This window comes from Mastigoproctus giganteus, chromosome 2 (genome assembly GCF_048544385.1).
Source record: "Mastigoproctus giganteus isolate SK-2022 chromosome 2, ASM4854438v1, whole genome shotgun sequence".
Taxonomy (NCBI): domain Eukaryota; kingdom Metazoa; phylum Arthropoda; class Arachnida; order Uropygi; family Thelyphonidae; genus Mastigoproctus; species Mastigoproctus giganteus.
In genome coordinates, this window is record NC_143576.1 from 93,055,656 (window position 1) to 93,078,126 (window position 22,471).

A 22,471-nucleotide genomic window follows, 5' to 3' on the forward strand; every position below is an offset into this window, starting at 1 on the left:
TGTGACATCGTTGTTTACCTGCATCCCAATTGACCATGGAATACATTGTGCGTACATGGCCTTAGAAAGAGACACCACCTTGAACAATAGGATGCAACTAAACTTAGAGGACATATGTAAAGGCATAGAGTTATGCCTTTCGAGCACTACTATGGTATTTAATAATACCATGTACAAGCAGGTTAACGGTGCAGCTATGGGCTCCCCCATTAGTGCCATCATAGCTAATTTAGCGATGGAGGAGCTCGAGTCTAGACTGTTTAATACTACAGTTCTCCCTATGCGTCCGTGGAAAAGGTATGTTGAGGATACGTTTTCAGTTATTCCGAAAGGGAGTGAGGATGATACGTTGAATTTTCTTAATAGCTTCTACCCGTTCATACAATTCACCTCTGAGGTAGAGGAAGGAGGGGTTTTGCCATTCCTGGATGTGCTGATTTGTAGAGAAGGCCAGCATTTAAAAACAAAAGTATTTAGAAAATCTATGTGCAAAGGCCAATACTCACACTACAACTCAGCTCAGACTAACCATCACAGGAACAGTGTGGTAAGAGCATTAGTGGATAGGGCAAAATCTCATTGTAGTACCTCAGAGGATAGAAAAATGGAGTATGAACGTGTTACGGCGGATCTTTTGAAGTGTGGCTACCCCCGGAGGATCATAGAGAAATACATTAGTGGAGGGCAGAATAGAAGTGAGTCCTTCACGCCAATAGCCACCGCATACATCCCCTACTATCCGGGCTTATCAACGTTTAGCTCATATATTAAGGAATTACCAGACACGTTGTGTGCAGCTCCCAGGCAGGAAGCTGCACACAATTGTGTCACAGGTCAAGGACCCTGTCTTAAATGAAAATATAAGTGGGGTCGTATATAGTATTAAATGGCCGGAGTGTGGGGAGTGTTATGTGGGAGAAACAAAACGGCGTCTCAAAGATCGTCTGGGGGAGCACACAAATGCGATAAGAAATGCAGACTATGGTAAATCCGCCGTAGCTGAACATTTCTGGGAGAAGCAACATCAAATCTCCCCAGACGAAGCTGTCATCACTGATCGGGTGCATAATTTTGGGACCACAAGTGGCTCGAGAGCTTACGAATTAGTTCTATTGAGAATAATATAAATAGAGATAGGGGCACACGCATTCATCCCCTCTTTGAGGCGGTAATCCTTGGAGGGGATGAACATTTTTGCCTGAAACGCTCCCGAGCCACTTCCGGTTCCGACGGGAACAGTATACGTTTACGTGAGACGCACCTCGAACCTGCTGGTATTTAATGATGCACCGCAGAACAGAAGTACACTGTTGAGAAAGAAGGCAGAAGCCTTTGAAAGCTTCAGTTAGTATTTTAGCGCTTTTAACCTAGTATATTTTATTGTATTTTAAATTCGGTATTTGTATTATCACCTTGTATATTTACTGTACATCACAGTTGTCTTATTTTAAAATTGCTATCATCAGTAATATGGTGTTTTGTTTGTAAATTTATTGTAAATATTAAAATTTTAAGAATTTGGTTCGTCTTTCGTTTTTACTTCAATGGTTGGTGAGAAACACTAAAAAATCATAGTATGAATATACCCAACCCCAGAGGCCTATTTGAAGAAAAAGTAATTAGTTTTTTACAAATTTTTTAATGTTTTTTTTTTTTTTTTTTTTTTAATTTATGATGTGGTTTTTGACAATTTCACTTTAATTTTGGGTAGTCAAGTCAAAATAAGAACAAATTAATATTTGAAAGCATTTAGGCACAAAGTTTTCATTTTTTTTTTTTTTTTTAATTCTCAAAAATATTTTACTCCACAGAGGTTATAGTGGAAATCTCACTGCCACGAACCCACACACACATTTGGCAAACTCATTGATGGAAAGGTTAACGGAAACTTATTAAGTTACCTCACCTAACTTGGCACATTTTGTTCAGCACAGAAGATTTTAAATGCAGTTGAAGTAAAATTCTTTGGGTTGAGAGCTGAACCTTCACAGTTGCTTTAATTTCTTCATTGGGAATCATATCAGTTATTTCATAAAAAGATGTTCTTTAAGCTTTGGAAGCAGAAAAAAAGTCACTTGGGACCAAATTTAGCCATAGGAAAGATGTGGAATAATTTTGAATTCCAGCAGCACAGCTGCTATTAAATTATCCATTGTACTATTATTATTATTTTTTTTTTTTGCTTGTTCAGTTTCTCATTGTATTGAATGGAGTGTGGTTTTAAAAAAAAGGACTACATTTTCTTGGTTAGAAACTCAATAGCTGCAGGCTGTTTGAACTGCATGTTCAAAGATGCTTCTATTTATAAGAGCATAATTGTAAATGAACAATATCTGTGCAGAATATGACACTGCACATATACTAACTATAAACTGTTAACCCTAAGAAGAACCTAGTTGGATCTTGCTGTGCTACATACTCTGGTTACTAAGAGGCATTATTTTTCAGCTTGTCTTTATACATTTTGTAAAATAATTTAATGTAAAACAAAGTAATTATTATGAATTGTATTAATCTGAATACTATTGAAAAGATCTGGTGGGATGCAGAGTTATCTTGGTTTGCAGTAATGGAATTATGTGGTGTCTAAAAGATAAAGAACCTCTGTTCCGGATGGTTCATTTTTTTCGGTCATAAAAGCAAAAATGAGTATGCACGTGTACACTCAATGCTCTTACATATTGATTTTCAATGTAACTCATGTTTCACTTCTATCAAATGATGGAACTTAGTTGGAGTTAAGATAGCATTTTATTCTAGCCAATTTTTGAATCATGTCATTCATTTAAACAATTTTAGTAATGTTGTGTGATATGTTTATACCTTTTTATAATTTCTTTTAGTCTCGCTTCTGTTCCAATCTGGGACTTCCATCATCTGTTCAACGAGCAGCCACTTATATTGCTCGGAAAGCTGTGGAACTAGATATTGTTCCAGGGTAAGATCTATTTTTATGCTTTGAAAAGTTAATTGTCATTTGTTTATAATCACATTAAGGTTATTATTACCGTGAAGCACTGACTAGTTGCTTATGCAAAGCCTTTGAAAGAATGGTCAAATGTACAGCTGTTATAAATTATCTACTTTCTGAAACTCTGATGCTTCTAAAAAAATAGAAGCACACTAGAAAACCTTATAAAGTCAGACCATTTGATATGATATATTTTTTTAATGTTGATTTGGTATTCTGACCTCTAAGTTCAGTGTAAGCAGTGGCGAGCTATAGTGGGCTCGCGCGAGCCCATTGTTATTATTATTTTATTATATTTTTTTTAATTTGCGAGCAGCTGGCCGGCCTAGCTGGGTGGGTAAAGTGCCTGCCTGGCAACCCAAAGGTCGCGGGTTCGATTCACGCCTTGGATCAAAGTACTGCAAAAACCTTGGGAGGTGCATTATGGCCACAGAAGCCGATGCGCCAACAACTACCAAAAAAAAAAAAAAAAAATTTGCGAGCCCATTGTTGAGATGATCATTTATTTTACAAATGAAATCCTGGATGCAATTATTGAGTATCCAGAGCCGATACTATGGTGGGACGAGAAGGCCCATTCTAATGGCGCAATTGATCGGTTATGTATTTTAAAATTGCTTCATTTTTGATTTAATTACAGTCGGATCTCTGTTTAACCAACTTCTTTATACCGAATTTTTTTTAAAATTCCCCTTGGTAATTACATTTAAAATACAGTAGTTTCTGTAGAACGAAAATAATTTCCATGTAACAGACAGATTAGGAGAGACAATATCTTCAAATGGGCCTATGAGGTTAGGAGAATTCATATTCACAAGCAATTATATTGATACACCAACCGTGTTGTATTAAAATAATAATTTACCTTTAATACTGCAAAATAAATGTACATAACATAGATATTTACAATTAAAACCATTTACAATAAAATATATAATACAAATAAAATGAGTGATAAAAGCATTATAAAACGTTTAAAATACTTTAAAACACTTAAAATACCGGATACCGTTCAACTTTGTACAAAGGGACGACTTTGTATGCATTGTATGCTCTGGCCCTTAAGTAATTAGAAAGTGCGAATTAAGGGTGAAAGGATTACCATTCCACAATGTTAGCATTGTTTGTAAAACTTATGCAGCCACATTCTGAGAAGTCGCGCTCGTCAGTCTGCTTTCCATAGCCAGTCAGAGGATTAAGAAGATTCTCAACACGGATTATAGCCTCTGGTCAACCCTTTACTCTGACAAATGGGCGTATGTTTTTCGGAGAAGTGAGTGATCCACACGTTTCAGTAAATTTCTCCGTGTATGTTTACATGGTCACAGTAGCTGGATATCTGAGTGATTCTGTTATTTTGCACAGTATTCAAAGAAGTAATGACTGTAGCAACATAGGGGGGGGGGGATTGAGGCAACTAAGATATTATATAAACTTTACGAAAATGAAATGTTGAAATTTTGAAATTTTGCCGAAGCTTTCACTATGTAGAAAATGGTCTAAAATATAATGGCATAAGGGCAATAATTAAAAAAAATATATATCCATTATATCACCAATCTCCAAAATCCAGCGCAAATTAAAGATGATTGCTAAAGAACTTGATGTGGAAACGACAAAGATCGGTCGTGTGTTCGAGCTACGAAGAGTAGCTTGTGGATGGTAATTGCGGGTTAAGGGAATTATCCCGCTTTGTGCAAACATTTTGAATCAGAAGTTAAATATTCGGGATTGCTAAATCAACTTTTAAATCTGGAATTTCAAAAAAAGCACTAATGATTGACATCCTGCAGGAGCTCTATTACATTTCAGAATCTTTACAGAATCACTATGGTAAAAGCAGATAAATTAATTATTGGAACTATCAATGCTATCGCTAATTTGAAAAATTCTGAAGGAAATTCTAAAGCTAAAATTGAGAGCATGTTGAAGTGTAAAGAATTTGAAGGAATCAAAATCGAAAGTAAGAACAGTAAAATTACCTTGTGACAAGTTATTAAATGCATCGTTTTATCCTTAAAGGAAAAGTTATTAATACAACAGGGTAATTTTAAATTAAATAAAGAAAATAATGATACCGTTCAATGAAATTTTAAACATATTCTACTGGAAATCGTGGAATTTGAAAGAACTTTTGTCTCGGTGGCAAGACTGTGAAAAACCAAATAAGAAATCTGTTTTCTGATAAAATATGAAATAAAAATTAATGATTTTAGAGATTTTGTCGAAGCCGGTTTATCTTTAAAATTGAGTGAAATTCCCTTTACAATTAAGAAAAGAAAGCCAGAAATATTTTTGAAACCATTGCGATTAGCAGTGCTGAGGCTGAGCGAGCTTTCAGGGTAATGAATAATATCGTGTGAATGAATGAATGAATGAATAATGTTGACAGTTAAACACGTTGCAGCTTATGATGATCATACATCTAAATGGAAAATCATTGGTTCAATTTGATTCGGATCGTTACGTCAAATCATTCCTCCGTGATAATAGATCAGCTATTGGGCAAAGAAGATCAAAAATAAATATTAATAAAGCAGTAAATTGCATATGGAAAAATTTTAGAATAAAATTTTCTTGAATATTTGTGCAATATTTTTTTCATGTAATCTGTGATTTTTCTGTACCTTTTCTGGAACAGTTTGTTTATTATATAATATCTGTTTTTATATTCTAGAACGTTTTGTGATAATTCGTTATTTGTAATATGGGAAATATTTTTGTTATTTTTTATCCTCAATATTAAAATTTTTTCATGAAAAAAAAAATGTATCCATTATATTTTCCTAGTTGTAAAAAAAAAAAAAAAAGAAAAAGTCTTGCGTCTGCTGAGCACACTCAGTAGATGGTTTTATGTGAAACATCCTTTGCAGATGTGACGTCATACTATTCAAAAATTCCAAAAAGTTAGAACTCGAGATATCGTACTGGTCACGAAAAATGCGTCACGCGCTCTAATCTAATCATACTACTAGTGAGTGTTCCACACAGACTAGTGATCTCAGCGTGGGAAGTGCCTCTGACACATGCCGTGGGTGACGTCACTTCCGTGACCGATCAGATTTACTCAGTAGGTCCCCCCCCAAAGGATATTTCAAAAATCATCAGCAAAAGTGCGAGCTCATTGTTAAAATATTCAGAGCTCACCACTGAGTGTAAGTGATCACGTCATCCTTTTTATTAAAACTTTTTTCTAACTGACCAAATATTAAGCGTGAGATCCCATCTTTCCCAATCTTTTAATCAGGTGAAGTGCCACCAGGGCTTAGTTTCAAGTGTGTCATTTTTTGCTACTTGTACTGCCTTTTAGCTACGCGCGCGCGCACACACACACACACACACACACACACACACACACACACACACACCCCCCTTCATATGTGTTTTCCTTCTCACGTACATTCTGATTTGGCCAGCTGACATTTTTTGCAAGTTGTCAGTCTCATCTGCTGATGGAAGTAACTTATTCCTGTAATTAAAAAATTGCTAGCTAAAAGAAAGCTTTTTTTCTTTCCATTCTGTAACTCTGCCTCCATAATTTGAATTTGTAACTTCTGGTTCTGGTATCATTTGAGGTGACTTTACTTAGTGAGAAATCTGGGCAAGAAGCCCATGTGCATATAACTCTTAAGGTATAAATTCAAAAATACATTTCAGATCATTAAATAATAAGATATTAAAGTGATGCACAAATGAAAAGTAATTTTAAAATATAACTTTATAAATAAAATAGAATTAAATCTTTACATGCTAAATTATAACTCAAGTCATTTCAGAGTTATTAGGGAGCTCACACCATTTAGTCTCTGAGCAGGGAATGACACATTGCATCATCTGGTACACAGAGTTTATCATCTCTGCCAGTAAGGAAACGGGTGTCTTCTGGCTAGCTGCAAATGAGTTCTCATACTACAAACAAACCTTTTTGATAAAAGTATTAAAATACTTAAAACTGTGACTGGTTAGTAAAAAAAATACTCAAATTGCTTTTTTTAGGATACATCTCTTACCTTCCAGTTGTCCTCAAATCCACATAGTTGTTGCAGTAAAGCATGATGTGGAGACACCACATCACGCTTTCAACACCACATTGACTTAATCTCTGTAATGCAATATTCTGAAAGAGGCCTCTGAGGTCGGGAAAATTCATGTCTAGGAAATAAGTGAACTCATACACCAACCATTAGATGAATTTTACTGTAATTAAAGTTTTTACAAATAAATATCAAAAAACAATTTATATAATTTACAATAAACTGATGGCTGTATATTGCAGAATGCTAAAACTATAATAAAATATTCGCTATAAAATATGCTAAAATATAAAGATTAAAAGCGCTAAAAAACCTGAAGCTTTCGAGAGCATCAGCTCCCTTCCTCAACAGTAATAAGACTTCCTGCAACATCTCCTCATATAACAGGCTCACGGTACCTCCATACGTGGTATTCCTCCACGTGATTCCCTCTGCGCATGGGCGGAACCTGAAGCGGACATGGCTCTGGTACATGGCAAAGAAAATCGTTCATCCGTACTGTGGACAACTGCTTCAAAAATAGGATGTATGCATATACCTCTGTCCCTATTCATGGTATTCTTACTGGATGAGCCAATCCGTAAACCCTCTAGCCACTTACGCTCCCAGTACCGATTCGCATGGTCCACAATGACCGCGTCCTCTGGGGAGATTTCATGCTGCTTCTCGCAAAAATGTTCAGCCACAGCTGACTTATGCGCCTCCGTAGCCAGGTGGGAAGGAGCAGCAGTGCGTATCACACTCTTCTTGATTAGCCCGGGGTTCGAGCCCGTCACCACCAAATACGGAGAATGCGGAAAGGTCAGGGAATGACCACTGCATATCCCGGAGCAATATGGCCTTAGTTGCTAATGCCCCTAAAAACCAAATAACAAACAAACAAACAGCTGACTTATAATCGGTGGTTCTTATAGCATTTAAATGCTCCCCTAGACAATCCCTGAGACGTTGTTTTGTTTCCCCCCACAATATGAGTTCACTTATTTCCTAGACTCTGTAATGCAACCAGACTGTTCATGTAATCTCACAATTCCCATAATATACATTAATCTAAAAATTATATTTAATATCAGATTTAGTGTGTGTATAATGATTAATTGTATACAATAGCAATAGCATTAATGCCACATGGAAATGGACCAAATTAAAATATTTTCTCAAGTACTGTAGTATTCAAATTATTTCAAATGTGTGTGTGTGTGTGTAGAGAGAGACTATGGGGGGTGGGGGGAAAGCAGGAAATGAGCAAAGAAACAAATAAATAATGAAGTAGAAATGGAAGGAGAGTGGAAGGAATATGTATCTAAAAATTTTGAAAAATATTAAGTAAGGGACAAATAGGTGCCTCTGTAGCCAGGTGGGAAGGAGCAGCAGTGCGTAGCACATGCTTCTTGATTAGACCGGGGTTCGAGCACTACCAAATACGAGGATGCGGAAAGGTCAGGGAATGACCACCACATATCCTGGAGCAATATGGCCTTAGTTGCTAATGCTCCTAAAAACCAAACAAACAAGAGACAAATACAGCCAATAAATAATAAATTTAGACCGGTGCCACCTTGACCACACAGGCCAAAAAAGTGTGAAATATCACTAATATGATACTATAAATCAGTGCTTTTTTTGGAACGGTACGGCGTACTGGCACCTTTATTAACAGTGACGTGTGACATTAAATTTCGAAGTGCACTTCGAAATTTAATATTCCGTAAATTTTTTTCACGTTTATCTACTATTCAAATAAGCTTAAAATTATTTAACTAAATTTGCATTTTTTACTGTCTGTTGTTAAGATTGTTTCTATATAAAACTGTATAACCATTTTTATAATTCTAAATTACTCAGTCAGGCTTCTGTTTAACTATGTCCTTTTATAGCGAATTATTTTGAATTCTCCTTGGAAGTAACATTTAAAATAGTTTCCGTTGAGTGAAGAAAAGTTTCATATAACAAACGGATTAGGAGAGAATTAACTCGGTATGCACTGTTTGCATTTCTGGCCTTTAAGCAATTTAGGCAATTAATGCTGCTGCACAAATTAAGAGAGCTAAAGCATTCTACAACTTAGTGGTACCTGGTAAAACCTGTCCCACATATGGAGGAGTCGTGCTAGTCAAGAGTGAGCAAATCAAGGTGTATTCCCAATGGGCTCTGGCCCACCTTCTGCTGCAGTGGTGTCCAATCTTTTCCCATACAGGAGCCATATTCAAAGTTAGATTTCTTTAGTGTGTTATGTTTTCCATATCTTGTTGCATGTAAAAGTAAAATTGAAAATACTCAACTTTTATTAAGTACAATACACAATTACATTTACTGAACAAAACATTTAATGAGAATTTTTTGATAATTAACAAAATTTAAAATGCTGTTTTAGTTCACTTTCCTCGCGGGCCATAGGTTGGACACCTTTGTGAATCAACTGTAAGTGCCCTGTTCGAGAATTAAAAAAGTGATTTTCGTTTACCCCGACAAATAATCATCTGTTGTTTCACGAATGTGTGTTATCCCCATTTTTCTGTAAATTTTCTCTGTTTACATGGTCACAGTACGTGACAATACTGATGATGAGAGACGGAAAATGAGGACAACGAAGGTATTAATCTTTCTAAACATGAATTGTTGGCATTTGGTGAAAGTTAAGTCAGAAAATTGTCAATTAGGTTACAGTTTAATGAAAGAGATGCAATTCTTGGGTTTCGGGAATATGTAATTGAAAAGATGGTTTCGGAAGAATTGAAGCATTTGATGAACGCTCTGAGTATGATAACAATTTCATCGAGTGAATGTGAACGAGGACTTTCATAAATGAATCTCATCGCCAGCCCAACCAGCTCTTCGTTGATGACAAAAACAGTTTCTTCAATACTGGTTCTTAAAATTTTAGGCCCACCGCTGACCCGCTTCGATCCAGCAAAATATGTCGATTCATGGCTGCTTCAGAAACGCCATTCAGCAAGAGGAAGAAAAGAAGTCGGCATAGGACAGAGGTCAGCAATCTGTGGCTCGCAAGCCACGTGCAGCTCTTTTAACACATAACTGCGGTTCTTTAACTTTACAGCTTACATGAAGCACAATTTGAAATGGAGTTAAGAGGGCTTAAAAATCAAGGACATGTAGAGTGCAAGACTAAAATGCCTTAAAACTGAAATCGAGGATTTGGAGAGGCAAAATGCTGCCCTTGCAATTCTACACAAATAGATGGCGATAGATGAATTTAAAATGCAGACCAAATTGTATTTGATGCATGGAGTAGCTTACCGGACCCATATATAAATTTGAAAATATTTGCGTTTGGACTTCTCTCAGTTATTGGTTCAACGTATTTCTGCAAGCAAATATTTTTGAACATGAATTATATTAAAAATAAATCAAGAAACTGTCGTCTGAACAATGCGAGGATGTTTAAAGCCTAGCATGTTTAATTACCACATACTCGCACGATGTTGAGAGACTCAAAGTTCATCAGCAAAAGTCACATTAATTTGCACCTGATTGGATGTTTGTTACGTTTTTTTCAGTATTAATAAATATTTCAAAATATATATATTTTTTTAATAAACACCTTCTCACTCTATTCCATTTCTTAAAAAACTCTTGCCTTCCCCCTCCCCTCCTCCTCCCAGTTTGAGCTGAGGTGCGGCTCTTCGGATTCTTTTTTTTTTTTTTTTTTTTTTTTTTTTTTTTTTTTAATTAGATCAAAATTGGCTCTTCACTCAAAAAAGGTTGCTGGCCACTGGCATAGGGTGCTGGATGAGAACTTAATAAAATTTTGGAATATTCTATAACTTTATTATGAAATTATTTGTACTTATTTTACTTATTTTTTGATATACTTAAAAAATAAAATTCTGCTTAATAAACTGGGTTAATATACTTAATTTGTTGTTCTTATTCTAAAAAAATTCTGCTAAAGTAACAATATCAGGAGAAAAAAAAATGTTTAGAGTACTTTTCATATCCTTTTAATTTTCAATTTTTCCTGATAGCAAAGAATGAGTACCGGCACCTATTTTTTTTACAAAAAAAGCACTGCTATAAACCAACCGCAAAATAGGACAAACAAAGCAAGGAACAGGAAATAGATGACCATTGCATCCAATCACATCAGAGGGGCTCTGGTTACAACAGCCACGAGCATTACTGCATTTCAAATGTAATGCAAATTACTGCAATGGACAGAGGCAGACGTTCACTGAAATGCCAGCCTGCCGAAGCAAATCACATCAAGGCGGCTGTAATGCAGTAACTGTAAAAAACACAAAAGCTTAAGCATTCACCACTGAAAACCAGACTGCTGCCAAAAAGTAAGAAACGAAATTGATAACAGAAAATAAACGGATTAAAGATTATTTTCTGTTATCAACTTCATTTCTTTCTTTTTGGTGGCAGTCTGGTTTTTAGTCGTGAGTGCCTAAGCTTTTGTGTTTTTACAGTTACTGCATTAGGACCTCCTTGATGTTATTTTATTGCTTCAGTTGACATTTCGGTGAATGTCTGTCTCACTCCATTGCAGTAATTTGCATTACGTTCAAAATCCAGTAACATTTATGTCTGTTGTATCCAGAGCTTTCTGACGTGATTGGACGCAGCGGTTGTCTATTTCCTGTTCCTTGTTTGTTTGTCCTATTTTGCAGTTGGTTTATCATATACTATTAATGATATCTCACACTTTTTCGGCCTCTGTGTGGTCAAGTGGTGCCGACCTAAATTTATTATTTATTGGCTTATGACTTTGGCTGTATTTGCCCCTTACTTAATATTTTACAAAATTTTTAGATACATATTCCTTCCACTCTCCTTCCATTTCTACTTCTGTCTTCATTATTTATTTGTTTCTTTGCTCATTTTCCATTTCCAGCTTTTTTTTTTTTTTTTTTTTGTCGTATTGCCTTTCATATGTGCAATGTGATGTTGGATATTGCTTATGCAGTTGTCTTTCTTTATTTTTACTATTAAACATTATTTTTACAGTTATATATAAATTTTAGTTTTCTTGTTTTAATGACTGCTCTGCTGTATTATAAGCTTGTGTCCTTGAATTATTTTGCTACTGATACTATTACTACCGTAATAATAATAAGTGGTAGTCAGATGATATGAGTCCTTACACCAACAGTTATCCTTTTTAATATCAACAATTATATTTTCCATATCAACAATTATACTTTTTAACATAAAACTTTGTATTGAATGTTTCTTGAGGCAAACAATTTATTGACACAAATATTATTAAAAGTTAATGTTGCTAACTTGAGAATATAGCAATGTTGTGCTTTTTAATTAGACTGTGAAGTTTATGCACAACTCAAAATCTAAGAGCCGGAAACAGAAATCTTTTGAGAGCTTTCCTTCACACTAATGGTTGCTTAGTTCTAGCACTGTTTGTTTTTAGAATAGAGTTTTATTTTTGGATACCACATATAATGATATTTGTAGGATGCATTTTCTATCATACTCATAGAATAGTAAAAGTGGCATTAGATTGTACTAATCTTCTTTTGCAGAAGAAGCCCAATATCAGTGGCTGCTGCAGCAATTTATATGGCATCTCAAGCTTCTGAAGACAAAAAATCTCCAAAAGGTATGTATTTTTTCATGTTACAGAACCTGATATTAACTGGATGAATTACATGGTTGCAAAAAAAAAATGATATCCATACATTCTTACCAATGCAAAAAACCTCATAATACTTATTCCCAGACTATCCTAATATATGGCTATCCCAATTAGATGTTGATAGGTTTAGGGAGATTCTCAACCCTAAACCAACGTCAGTAGATCCAGCTCCTTTGGGGAAATAAATTAGGTTTGCACTGATTTATTACTCTATGTAGCTGTCAGTGCTTCTGCTTTACAAAGAAGGGTCCATTTTTTCACTTTATTTGACCAACTCTCTGTCTCGCCATACGTTTTTCTCTATATTTTTTGCAATAATGTAGTTTTTCTTGATCGTTTTCTTTTAAATAAAAATACTCACAAATAAAAATATTCATATATGAATTTTTTTCAAAAAATGCGCAAAATTTCTTATTTTCGTGAGCAAGTATCACAATGACAAACACCCACGAATAGTTGGCTATAATTATTCAGTCAGCTACACAAAAAAAGCACTTTATTTCACAGGTTTTTCACTTCCTATGAGCAACACATAGGATGCCCTGGGATGATACCATCTCTCAATACAAAACACCACCCATCTCATTAGTAGAGGCATATGATGCAAGAAAACAATATCGGAGATGGGAGAAATCCCAGGTGCTGCCCGACACGAAAATACCTTCAGAAAACAATAAAGATTAACAAAGTAACTTGGTCTATACAAACTAATATATTAAATATTCATCTTCTACAAAGATAATGTCATGACAGCTACTCTAACTTGCATTTGAATAGAGTAATAACAAGACAAAACACCAACCATCTCATTAGTAGAGGCATATGATGCAAGAAAACAAGCTTATACTGCATTAGCCAAAAAAAAAAAAAAAAAAAAAAAAACCTTTCCATTTGATCCAAATGTTTGCCTTGAATTTATTTAACCAATCAACATCCACAATGACAGATGGAAGTTTGTTCCAGCAATCAACTACTTGCTGGCTAAAGGCAAATTTCCACACTTCTATTCTACAACTGTCTTTCCTCAATATGAATTTATGTCCCCTCGGGCAATTAATCTCGGCAAGGGGAAGAATCCAATCAGCATTGAACTTGCTCAAACCATTCAAGGCCTTATATACCTCAATCAGATCTCGTAGGTGCCTAGTCTCCACACATGTAATTTGCAGAATTTAAGCCTTTCTTCGTAACAGCAACCCTTTGTTCCATTCAATAATCTTCTTGCCCCTCTTTGTGCTCATTCCAGCAGCTCTACATCCTTCCTAAAATGAGGCCTCCACACCTGTATACACTACTCAAGGTGTGACCTAACCATTGCCTTATACAAGGGATTACTGTTATTCACAACCCTCCCAACCTTTGTATCATCTGCAAACTTTGTCATTAAGCTTGATATACCTTCATCAGTATCAATGATAAATATACAAAAGAACAGTGGGCCTAATGCCAAACCTTGGGGGAAACCATTAATAACATTAGTCCACGAAGAGCAGAATCCATTGATTACCACTCTGTCTTCTCCCACTCAACCATCCTTTTATACATTGTAGCAACTTGTCCTTAATGCCATACTACTCCAATTTGTACAGTAGTCTTCCATGTGCAACAGTATCAAAAGCTTTCCTGAAATCCAAGTATGTGATATCAAAATTGTTTTTCGCATCCAGTTCCTTTGTGACCACGTCATAGTATCAAATCAGATTGGTCAGACAAGACTTCCACTTAACAAACCCATACTGTGTCTGAATTATTATTTCTGTCTAGTCTAGATAATCCTGCAATGCTGCTTTAACCAGTGACTCCATTATTTTCCCTGGAACAGAAGTCAAACTAATAGGTCTGTAATTACTCATGTCATCCTTTGATCCTTCCCCCTTTGTGAATTGGAGATACATTTGCACATCTCCAGTCTATGAGGACTTCCCCTGAGTCCAAGGATGCTCTCATAATTATGACAAAGGGTTTGCTTACTTCCTTTACTACCTCCTTTAATATAACTGGGTCGATCCCATCCACTCCATGTGCTTTCTTATGTTTAACTTCAACAATTTATCCTCCACTTTGCTCTCAGTTATTACAAAATCATTTAACTCCCTGTTGGAGTTTGATAAACATCTGGCCCTCTCCTCCTTGAATAACTTGTCATGTGTGAATGTAGATGCAAAATTAGCATTAGCATTAGTAGAGGCATATGATGCAAGAAAGCAAGCTTATTCAGCATCAGCCAAAAAAAAAAAAAAAAAACACACCACTCCCATTTCACCCCTCCGTTCATTCGAAATACCTGTCCAGTTGAGCCTTAAATTTGTTTAGGCTATCAACTTCAACAACAAGTGACGGAAGTCGGTTCCACCAGCCAACCACCCGCTGGCCAAAGGCAAATTTCCGCACGTCTATCCGACATCAGTCCTTCCTCAATTTGAATTTATGCCCTCTGAGGTGATTATTTTGAGCAAGATGAAGAATCCCATTGGCATTGAGCATGCTCAAACCATTCAAAGCCTTATACACCTCTATCAGATCACCTCGCCGGTGCCTAGTCTCCAGACTTTGTAATTTGCAAAACTTAAGCCTTTCTTCGTAAGAGCAACCCTTTGTTCCATTCACTAATCTTGTTGCCCTTCTCTGTACCCGTTCCAGCAGCTCTACATCCTTCTTGAAATGAGGCCTCCAGACCTGTATACAGTACTCAAGATGTGGCCTAACCATTGCCTTATACAAGGGAATAATCACCTCCTTATCCCTGCTAGAAAAATTCCTGTATATCATCGACAATACACCATGAGCTACTCTTGCAGCTCGTCTGCACTGCTCAGAGAACTTCATATCTGCCTGCACAATTACCCCCAGGTCCTTTTCATTCTCCACCACTGTCAGTGTAGTACCGCAGAGCTGATATGTTGCTCTGGGGTTACTGTTTCCCATATGTAGTACTTTACATTTGTCAATGTTAAACTTCATTTGCCACCTCTCAGCCCATCTGTTCAACCTTTCCAGATCCTGTTGCAGCAGCATAGCGTCAGTAGTGTCCTTAACAACCCTGCCAACCTTTGTATCATCTGCAAACTTGGACATTAAACTTGATATCCCATCATCAATATCATTCATAAACACCAAAAACAACAACGGACCCAACACTGAACCCTGAGGAACTCCACTAATAACATTAGTCCACATTGAGCAGTGTCCATTGATTACCACTCTCTGTCTTCTGCCACTCAACCATCCCCTTATCCATAGCAGCAATTTGCCTCCAATGCCACACTGCTCCAATTTGTGCAGCAGTCTTCCATGTGCAACAGTATCAAAAGCCTTTCTAAGATCCAAATATATAATATCAAAGTTATTCCCTGCATCCAGTTCTTTTGTGAGTGCATCATAGTATCCAATCAAATTGGTCAGGCAAGACCTGCCCTTAACAAAACCATGCTGCGTCTGAGCTATAACTGAATTCTTATAATGCCAAACTAAATACTCATTTAGTTTGGCAGCTGTCTGAGAATGATAATCTACAGTTAAACCAGTGATATCGAGTGGACCAGTCTGATTCATCTCCTTCCTTTTAGAGTTTATATAAGTAAAGAAGTCTTTGCTGTTTTTCTTTGTAGCCATTGCCAAAGATGTCTCATAATCTGCCTTCACTTGCCTAACCTCCTTTGTGAATTGATTACAAACTAGTTTATATATACCATAGGCTTCTGTGTCGCGTGATAATTTATATGCATCCCATGGATTTTTTTTTCTCTGCAATGAGTCTCATTAGTTCATCTGACATCCATTTGGGCCCAAAACTAGAACAGTATTTCTTAGTTGAAACAAAAAACCTAGTAGCTTCCAAGATTACCTCCTTGAATGCTTCCCATTTAGAATTTGCTGTTGGTAACATCATCAGTTGGTCCCACTGTATAGAACTTAAAAAATCTGAGACCACTGTAGTCACTTTTACGAAAGCAAAAACCCTTCCCTTTATCCCTGATGGTAGTTACATCTTTAAGTAAATCCCACATTATTACACTGTGATCACTGCCACCTAGTGGTGCCTTTTTCTGTAAATTCTTAATGCATGAATAAATTTTCCAACCCACCTAACATTGCCTCAATAGCTTCAGCAAATATTTTTGCACCGTTTCTATTTAAGTGTATCCCATCCCTGTAGAAGCAATCTCTCCTGTTAACACAATCTACGCTGAAAAAAAATTCTACCCCATGAGCCTTGCGCAATATCTTCAGGGCCAAATTGATTGATAAGGCTCTCATTGTATACACCCTCCTTATTGTATCTTTGTAGGATTGCAGACACTTTTCAATTTAACCGTAACTTGTAACTTTTTTTCAACACTGACCTGTACTTGTTAAGTAAATTTGTTAAGTAAATATGCAGATCTCCTACACTTAATATCATTAGTGCCAATTTGTATGACGATGTCACATACTAAAAAATCCTGTGGCTGTATTTTAATGTAAAAGGTGCCTGTTGTCAGTGAAATTTAATTTCTAGTGGTGTGAACACTAAAATGCTTTTTTTTTCTCTCTCTGTTTTGGGCCTTTTTTTTTCTTTCCATGTTATCTTATTCTTATCATGTTATCTTACAGTTATCTGATTTTCATCCTTTAAAAAGTCAAAAGTTGGCATCTATAAAGGTAGAAAAGGGATTAGCAACCTTTCAGAGATGATATGTCACCTGACCTAATATTGAGTTTTGGTTGAAAGGTTTACATTCACTTTGTTCTGAAGGTCTTTGCCACTTAGTGAATTTTTGAATATGGGAAGAAGATTGCTGTGTGTGTGTGCATGTACATGAAACTATTACCAGCGTGCAGAAATAGGTGCACTCAAATGAAGTGAGAGAAGAGGGCAAAATGCATTTCATGGATTTTGCTGTGAAATTAAAGTGGAATAGGAATCCACTTTTCAGACTTCAACATTCATGGCAATTACTTGTTGGAATGACTATATATATCTTAGTGCACTTGCATCATTTATACACAGCCAATTATAGATTAGCAAATTTGCAATAGCGGCATTGTTTAAGTTACATCTCATATTGTGAATACCTTCAGGACGAGTTGCCATGACATTGCACTACTTCGAATAAGTAATGCTTCGCCCGAAGGAGAAGACTGTTGTTACTTATTCTCAGTGGATACCACCACCCAGATGGCACCGTTTCAGGGCTATTTGGCCCTTCTTCAGTGGGTGGGTGGGTAGGTACCCAAGTGATGTAATGATGACAAAACAGTTGTGAAGTATATCTCCACAATATGAGAGATGCCTGATGGTGTATGATATAAGTTAGGACTCTAATGCATTAAGGGCTTATGTCTCAAGCTGCAAAAGAGTTAGACTGTGTATATCTTAGTGCAAGTGCACTAAGATATACATCTAAGAAAATGCACTAAGAAACGGTGCCGTCTGGGTGGTTGTATCCACAGGCTTGTGTTCTGTCAATTGCAGAGAAGCTTTTAGTTGTATTCTATATCTATATAAACATTGATCTTGAAGGAAAGAAGAAATTCTGTTTATTCAAAGTCTACAATCACAAGTTGATAATGAATCATCAGTATCCTTTGGGTGAAGCGTTACTTATTCGAAGTAGTGGAATGTTATGGCAACTCGTTGTGAAGGTATTCACAATATGAGATGTAACTTAAATGATGCCGCTATTGCAAATTTGCTAATCTATAATTGGCTGTGTATAAATGATGCAAGTGCACTAAGATGTACATAGTCCAACTCTTTTGCAGCTTGAGGCATAAGCCCTTAATGCATTGTTGGAATGATTAAATGAAATCATCTCTAATGCCAGTCAGTATAATGCCTCCTGTCACCTTCAATACCGGCACTATGGATTGTGACCCTTGCTCCAAAATATCCTGCTTATATCTCATAGAATTTAAATTTGGTATTGTTACAGTTAAGGAAGTTGAATAAGGCTATGTCCTCATTGTAGTGTTTAACTGTTATGAAAACTAGAGATTTGGCATTTCTTTGTGTTGACCTTAAATGTAATTATACCAACCTGGTCATTTTATTACATATTACTTTCACATATTGATTATTTTCTCATTCTTCTGTTGCACTACGTTTCAATTCCCCATCCGCAGTGCCATAGAAAATAGTCATTTGACCTAATTTTATACTTGTACACCTTTTCTGAGTTCATTCTTGCTTAGAAAAAGAATTTCACTAGAACTGAATTACTTTTATTATTGTATGTGCATGTGAGCAAGTGTATGCCAATTGTTCATTAACTTCTCCCACACTAATTCACTAATCTTAATCATACTTGGCATGGTAAAGTCCCAAGAAGTGGTCACATTTCCCACAAAAAAACTTTATTTGAATTTTTTGTTCTGGTACTGTTCTATTACATTTCAACAGGCTTGGAGTTCTGTCAATTGCAGAGAAGCTTTTAGTTGTGTTCTATATCTATATAAACATTGATCTTGAAGGAAAGAAGAAATTCTGTTTATTCAAAGTCTACAATCACAAGTTGATAATGAATCATCAGTATCCTTCATGATGCAAATTGATCATTTCACAGAAACATTTTAGGCTTCAACTAAAGAGTAATGAATGAGACTTTTCTTTCTCTATAGAGTAAAGTTTTGGCTTGACAGAGAATAAGGATCCTGCAATTTTACCTTCATTAGTTGGTTTGGGCATTTATATTTGTCAAAATACATTGTATATATAAGTAGATGAAACATTATTGCAGTAGTTTTAGGGACTGTTTTCATGTATACAACAAACCAAAATACCACCACTGATAAACTTACCGAAGTTAGTAATATTGAAGTAGCTGTCCTGGTGGTAAATGTATGGATGCACCTGTTTGGGTGATAGAGGTGTGTAAGTTTAAAAAAATCATTGTATTATATTTGGGAAAAATAGCACAAGAAAAAGGCAAAATAGTCCTCTGTGGTCAGGCGTGCGGGTGCATAAGTACACGTGCCTTGAGTGACCAGGGTTCAAGCCCGTGACTGCTGAATACAGTGCTCTTTCTTGTATTCTATCTATCTTGTGAACTCCTCTGACCGTTTGGTCATCGCGGAGTAAACAGAAAATTTATTTATATTAATCGAATGGTGAATATAGTGTGCCACCCATCTCACTTATGTAACTTCTTTATGTGCTAATTTGAGCACTAAAAAAATTTCTATTTAAAAACAATCATCATCATCAGCCATTTTCAATCCACTGCTTGATGAAGGCCTCTCCAGCAACTTTCCAGTTCCTTCTGTTTTGAGCACTGGCCATCCATTTACTACCCAAAAACTCATGAATTTCATCTATCCATCTCCGACTTTGGCTTCCAGGTTTTCTTCTAGCTCCTCTTGGATACCATTCTGTTATTTTCTTAGTCCATCTGTCATCATGTCTTCGAGCTGTGTGTCCTGCCCAAGACCATTTTAGTTCTTTAGTTTTGATAAGAATGTCCTTTACTTGAGTTTGGTGCCTAATCCACGTGTTTCTCTTCTTATCTAACAGTCTGATTCCCAATATAATTCGTTCCATTCTTCGCTGTATAGTTCTCAGCTTCTCTTCCATTCTTTTGGTGAGTGCCCAAGTTTCACTTACGTAAGTCATGGTGGGGAGTATACATTGGTTCATTATTTTTCGTTTCAGACAAACTGGGATGTTGCTCTTCAGTATGTGACTATATTTCCTGAATGCTATCCATCTAAAATTTATTCTTCTCTTGACTTCCAGCCATTTATCATTATTACAGCTAATGACTTGTCCCAGATAAGTATATGACTCCACCTTTTCAATTACTGCTCCTTCAATCATTATTTCCCTTTCTTGACATACTTGTTCATCATTATTTTTGTTTTAGCCATATTCATCTTTAGTCCAAAATCCTTACTAGCTGTGCATAACTGATTAAGATTTTCCTCTAATACTTGTTCATCATTACTTTTGTTTTAGCGATATTCATCTTAAGTCCAAAATCCTTACTAACTGTGCATAACTGATTAAGATTTTCCTCTAATTCTTTGGGATCGTGGCTTATGACCACAATGTCATCTGCAAATCGTAAATGGTTTAGGTACTCTCCATTCACATTGACTCCTTTCTGCGACCAGTCTAATCTTCTGACAGCTTCCTCAAGGGCTGCAGCAAACAGCTTCGGAGATTGTCTCCTTGTCGAACTCCTTTCTCGATTTTAAATTTCCTACTGTCTTTGTCTAGTCTAATAAAGGAGGTAGCACTCACATATTTTCTTCAAAATCATAATATATGGGGTATCTATGCCTTGTCTATGCAGTGCCCGAAACATTGCCTTATGCTGTATGGAGTCAAATGCCTTTTCATAATCCACAAATGCCAGGCATAATGGTGTTTTATATTCATTTGCTTTCTCCATTAGCTGTGATATTACGTGAAGGTGATCCATAGTTGAGAATCCTGTCCTAAAGCCAGCTTGCTCTTTCGGTTGATTCTCATCAAGTATTCTTTCTAATCTGTTAGTAATGACCCTTGTGAACAACTTGTAGATATGGGATAACAAGCTAATTGGTCTATAATTTCCAATTTCTGATTTATCTCCTTTCTTATGCAGCAAAACTATGATTGCATTATTCCACTGCTTAGGTGTCACACCTTTTCTAATGCACTTTGTGAAGAGCCTTGCCAGTTTTTGTGTTATGTCTCTTCCTCCCAATTTTAACAACTCTACAGTAACTTCATCTTCCCTCGGGGCTTTCTGATTCTTCATTTTTTTCAATGCATGTTCTACCTCATCAGGAAGAATATCAGGTATGTCGTATGTGTTTCTACTTTGCAATCCATCTTCCCCACTGCTGGCATCATTCCCTCGCTCCTTGTATAATTCTCTATAGTAGTCTTCTGCTATTTGAATTATGCCTTCTCTGCTGTTTATAAGTACACCATCGCTATTCTTCAGTTTCAGTATTATTTGTCTTTCTGTATTACTGCTCATGGCTGCTGATTTAAATCCTTTGTTTTCCCTTAATGCTTGTTCTACTTTTCTTGTGTTAAATCTTCTTATGTCCTCTCTGAGTCTCTTTCTAATGGCTTTGCATAACTCAGTACTCAATTTTTTCCCTGTCAGTGTTTTTCTTGCTCTTCATTTGTCGTCTTTGGTTCATCATGACAAGTGTTTCTTGACTAATTTTTTCTTCTTTGGATTTCTTTTTCCCTATAGGTTTCTTGGGCTTTATCACTTTCAGAAAGTTGTAATATTCCATGTAAATATCTTGGTCCTGAGCAGTCTGCAGAGCTCAAACTTGTTCTTAAGTTCCAGTACATACTGCTTTTTCTCCTCCTCTGTTATCTCAAAGACCTTTGTATTATTTTCTCGAGTCAGTTTTTTCCTTTCCTACATCTATATCAAGTGTACATCTTACCATTCTGTGATCACTTCCAACAGTTACCTTATTCTGGACGGTAACATCATTCATAATATATCTTCTGTTAGTGAGGGTGAAGTTGATTTCATTAGTTGTTAATCCATTTGGACTTTTACATGTCCACTTTCTGTTCACCCTTTTCTTGAAAAAAGTGTTCATTACTGACAGTCCTTGAGATTCTGCAAATTGCACAAGTCTTTCACCTCTTTTATTTCTTTCACCAATTCCAAAATTTCCTATAGTTCCTCTTTCTGCGCTGTTTTGCCTTTTTCCAACCTTAGCATTGAAGTCCCCCATAATAATAGTGTAGTGGGTTTTCTGCTCATCTAGAAGACTGTCAATTTCGGATGTACATTTCTTCAACCTCTTCATCATCATGGCTCAATGTTGGTGCATAAATCATTATAATCTTTAGCTTGTACCTCTTAGAAATCTTGAATATTAGTCTTGACAACCTTGGTGGTGTACTTT

The 22,471-nt window shown here is 36.1% G+C and overlaps 1 protein-coding gene across 1 annotated transcript in view; it reads left to right on the forward strand.

Moving 5' to 3' along the window:
- The window catches only part of TfIIB (transcription factor IIB), a 145,118-nt gene that overhangs the window by 115,532 nt on the left and 7,115 nt on the right, over positions 1-22,471 (forward strand). Inside the window, exons 8-9 of the mRNA XM_090368585.1 lie at positions 2,844-2,938; positions 12,510-12,586. Of these exons, the coding sequence (XP_090224711.1) occupies positions 2,844-2,938; positions 12,510-12,586 (172 nt within the window). The remainder of the gene's footprint in view (positions 1-2,843; positions 2,939-12,509; positions 12,587-22,471) is intronic.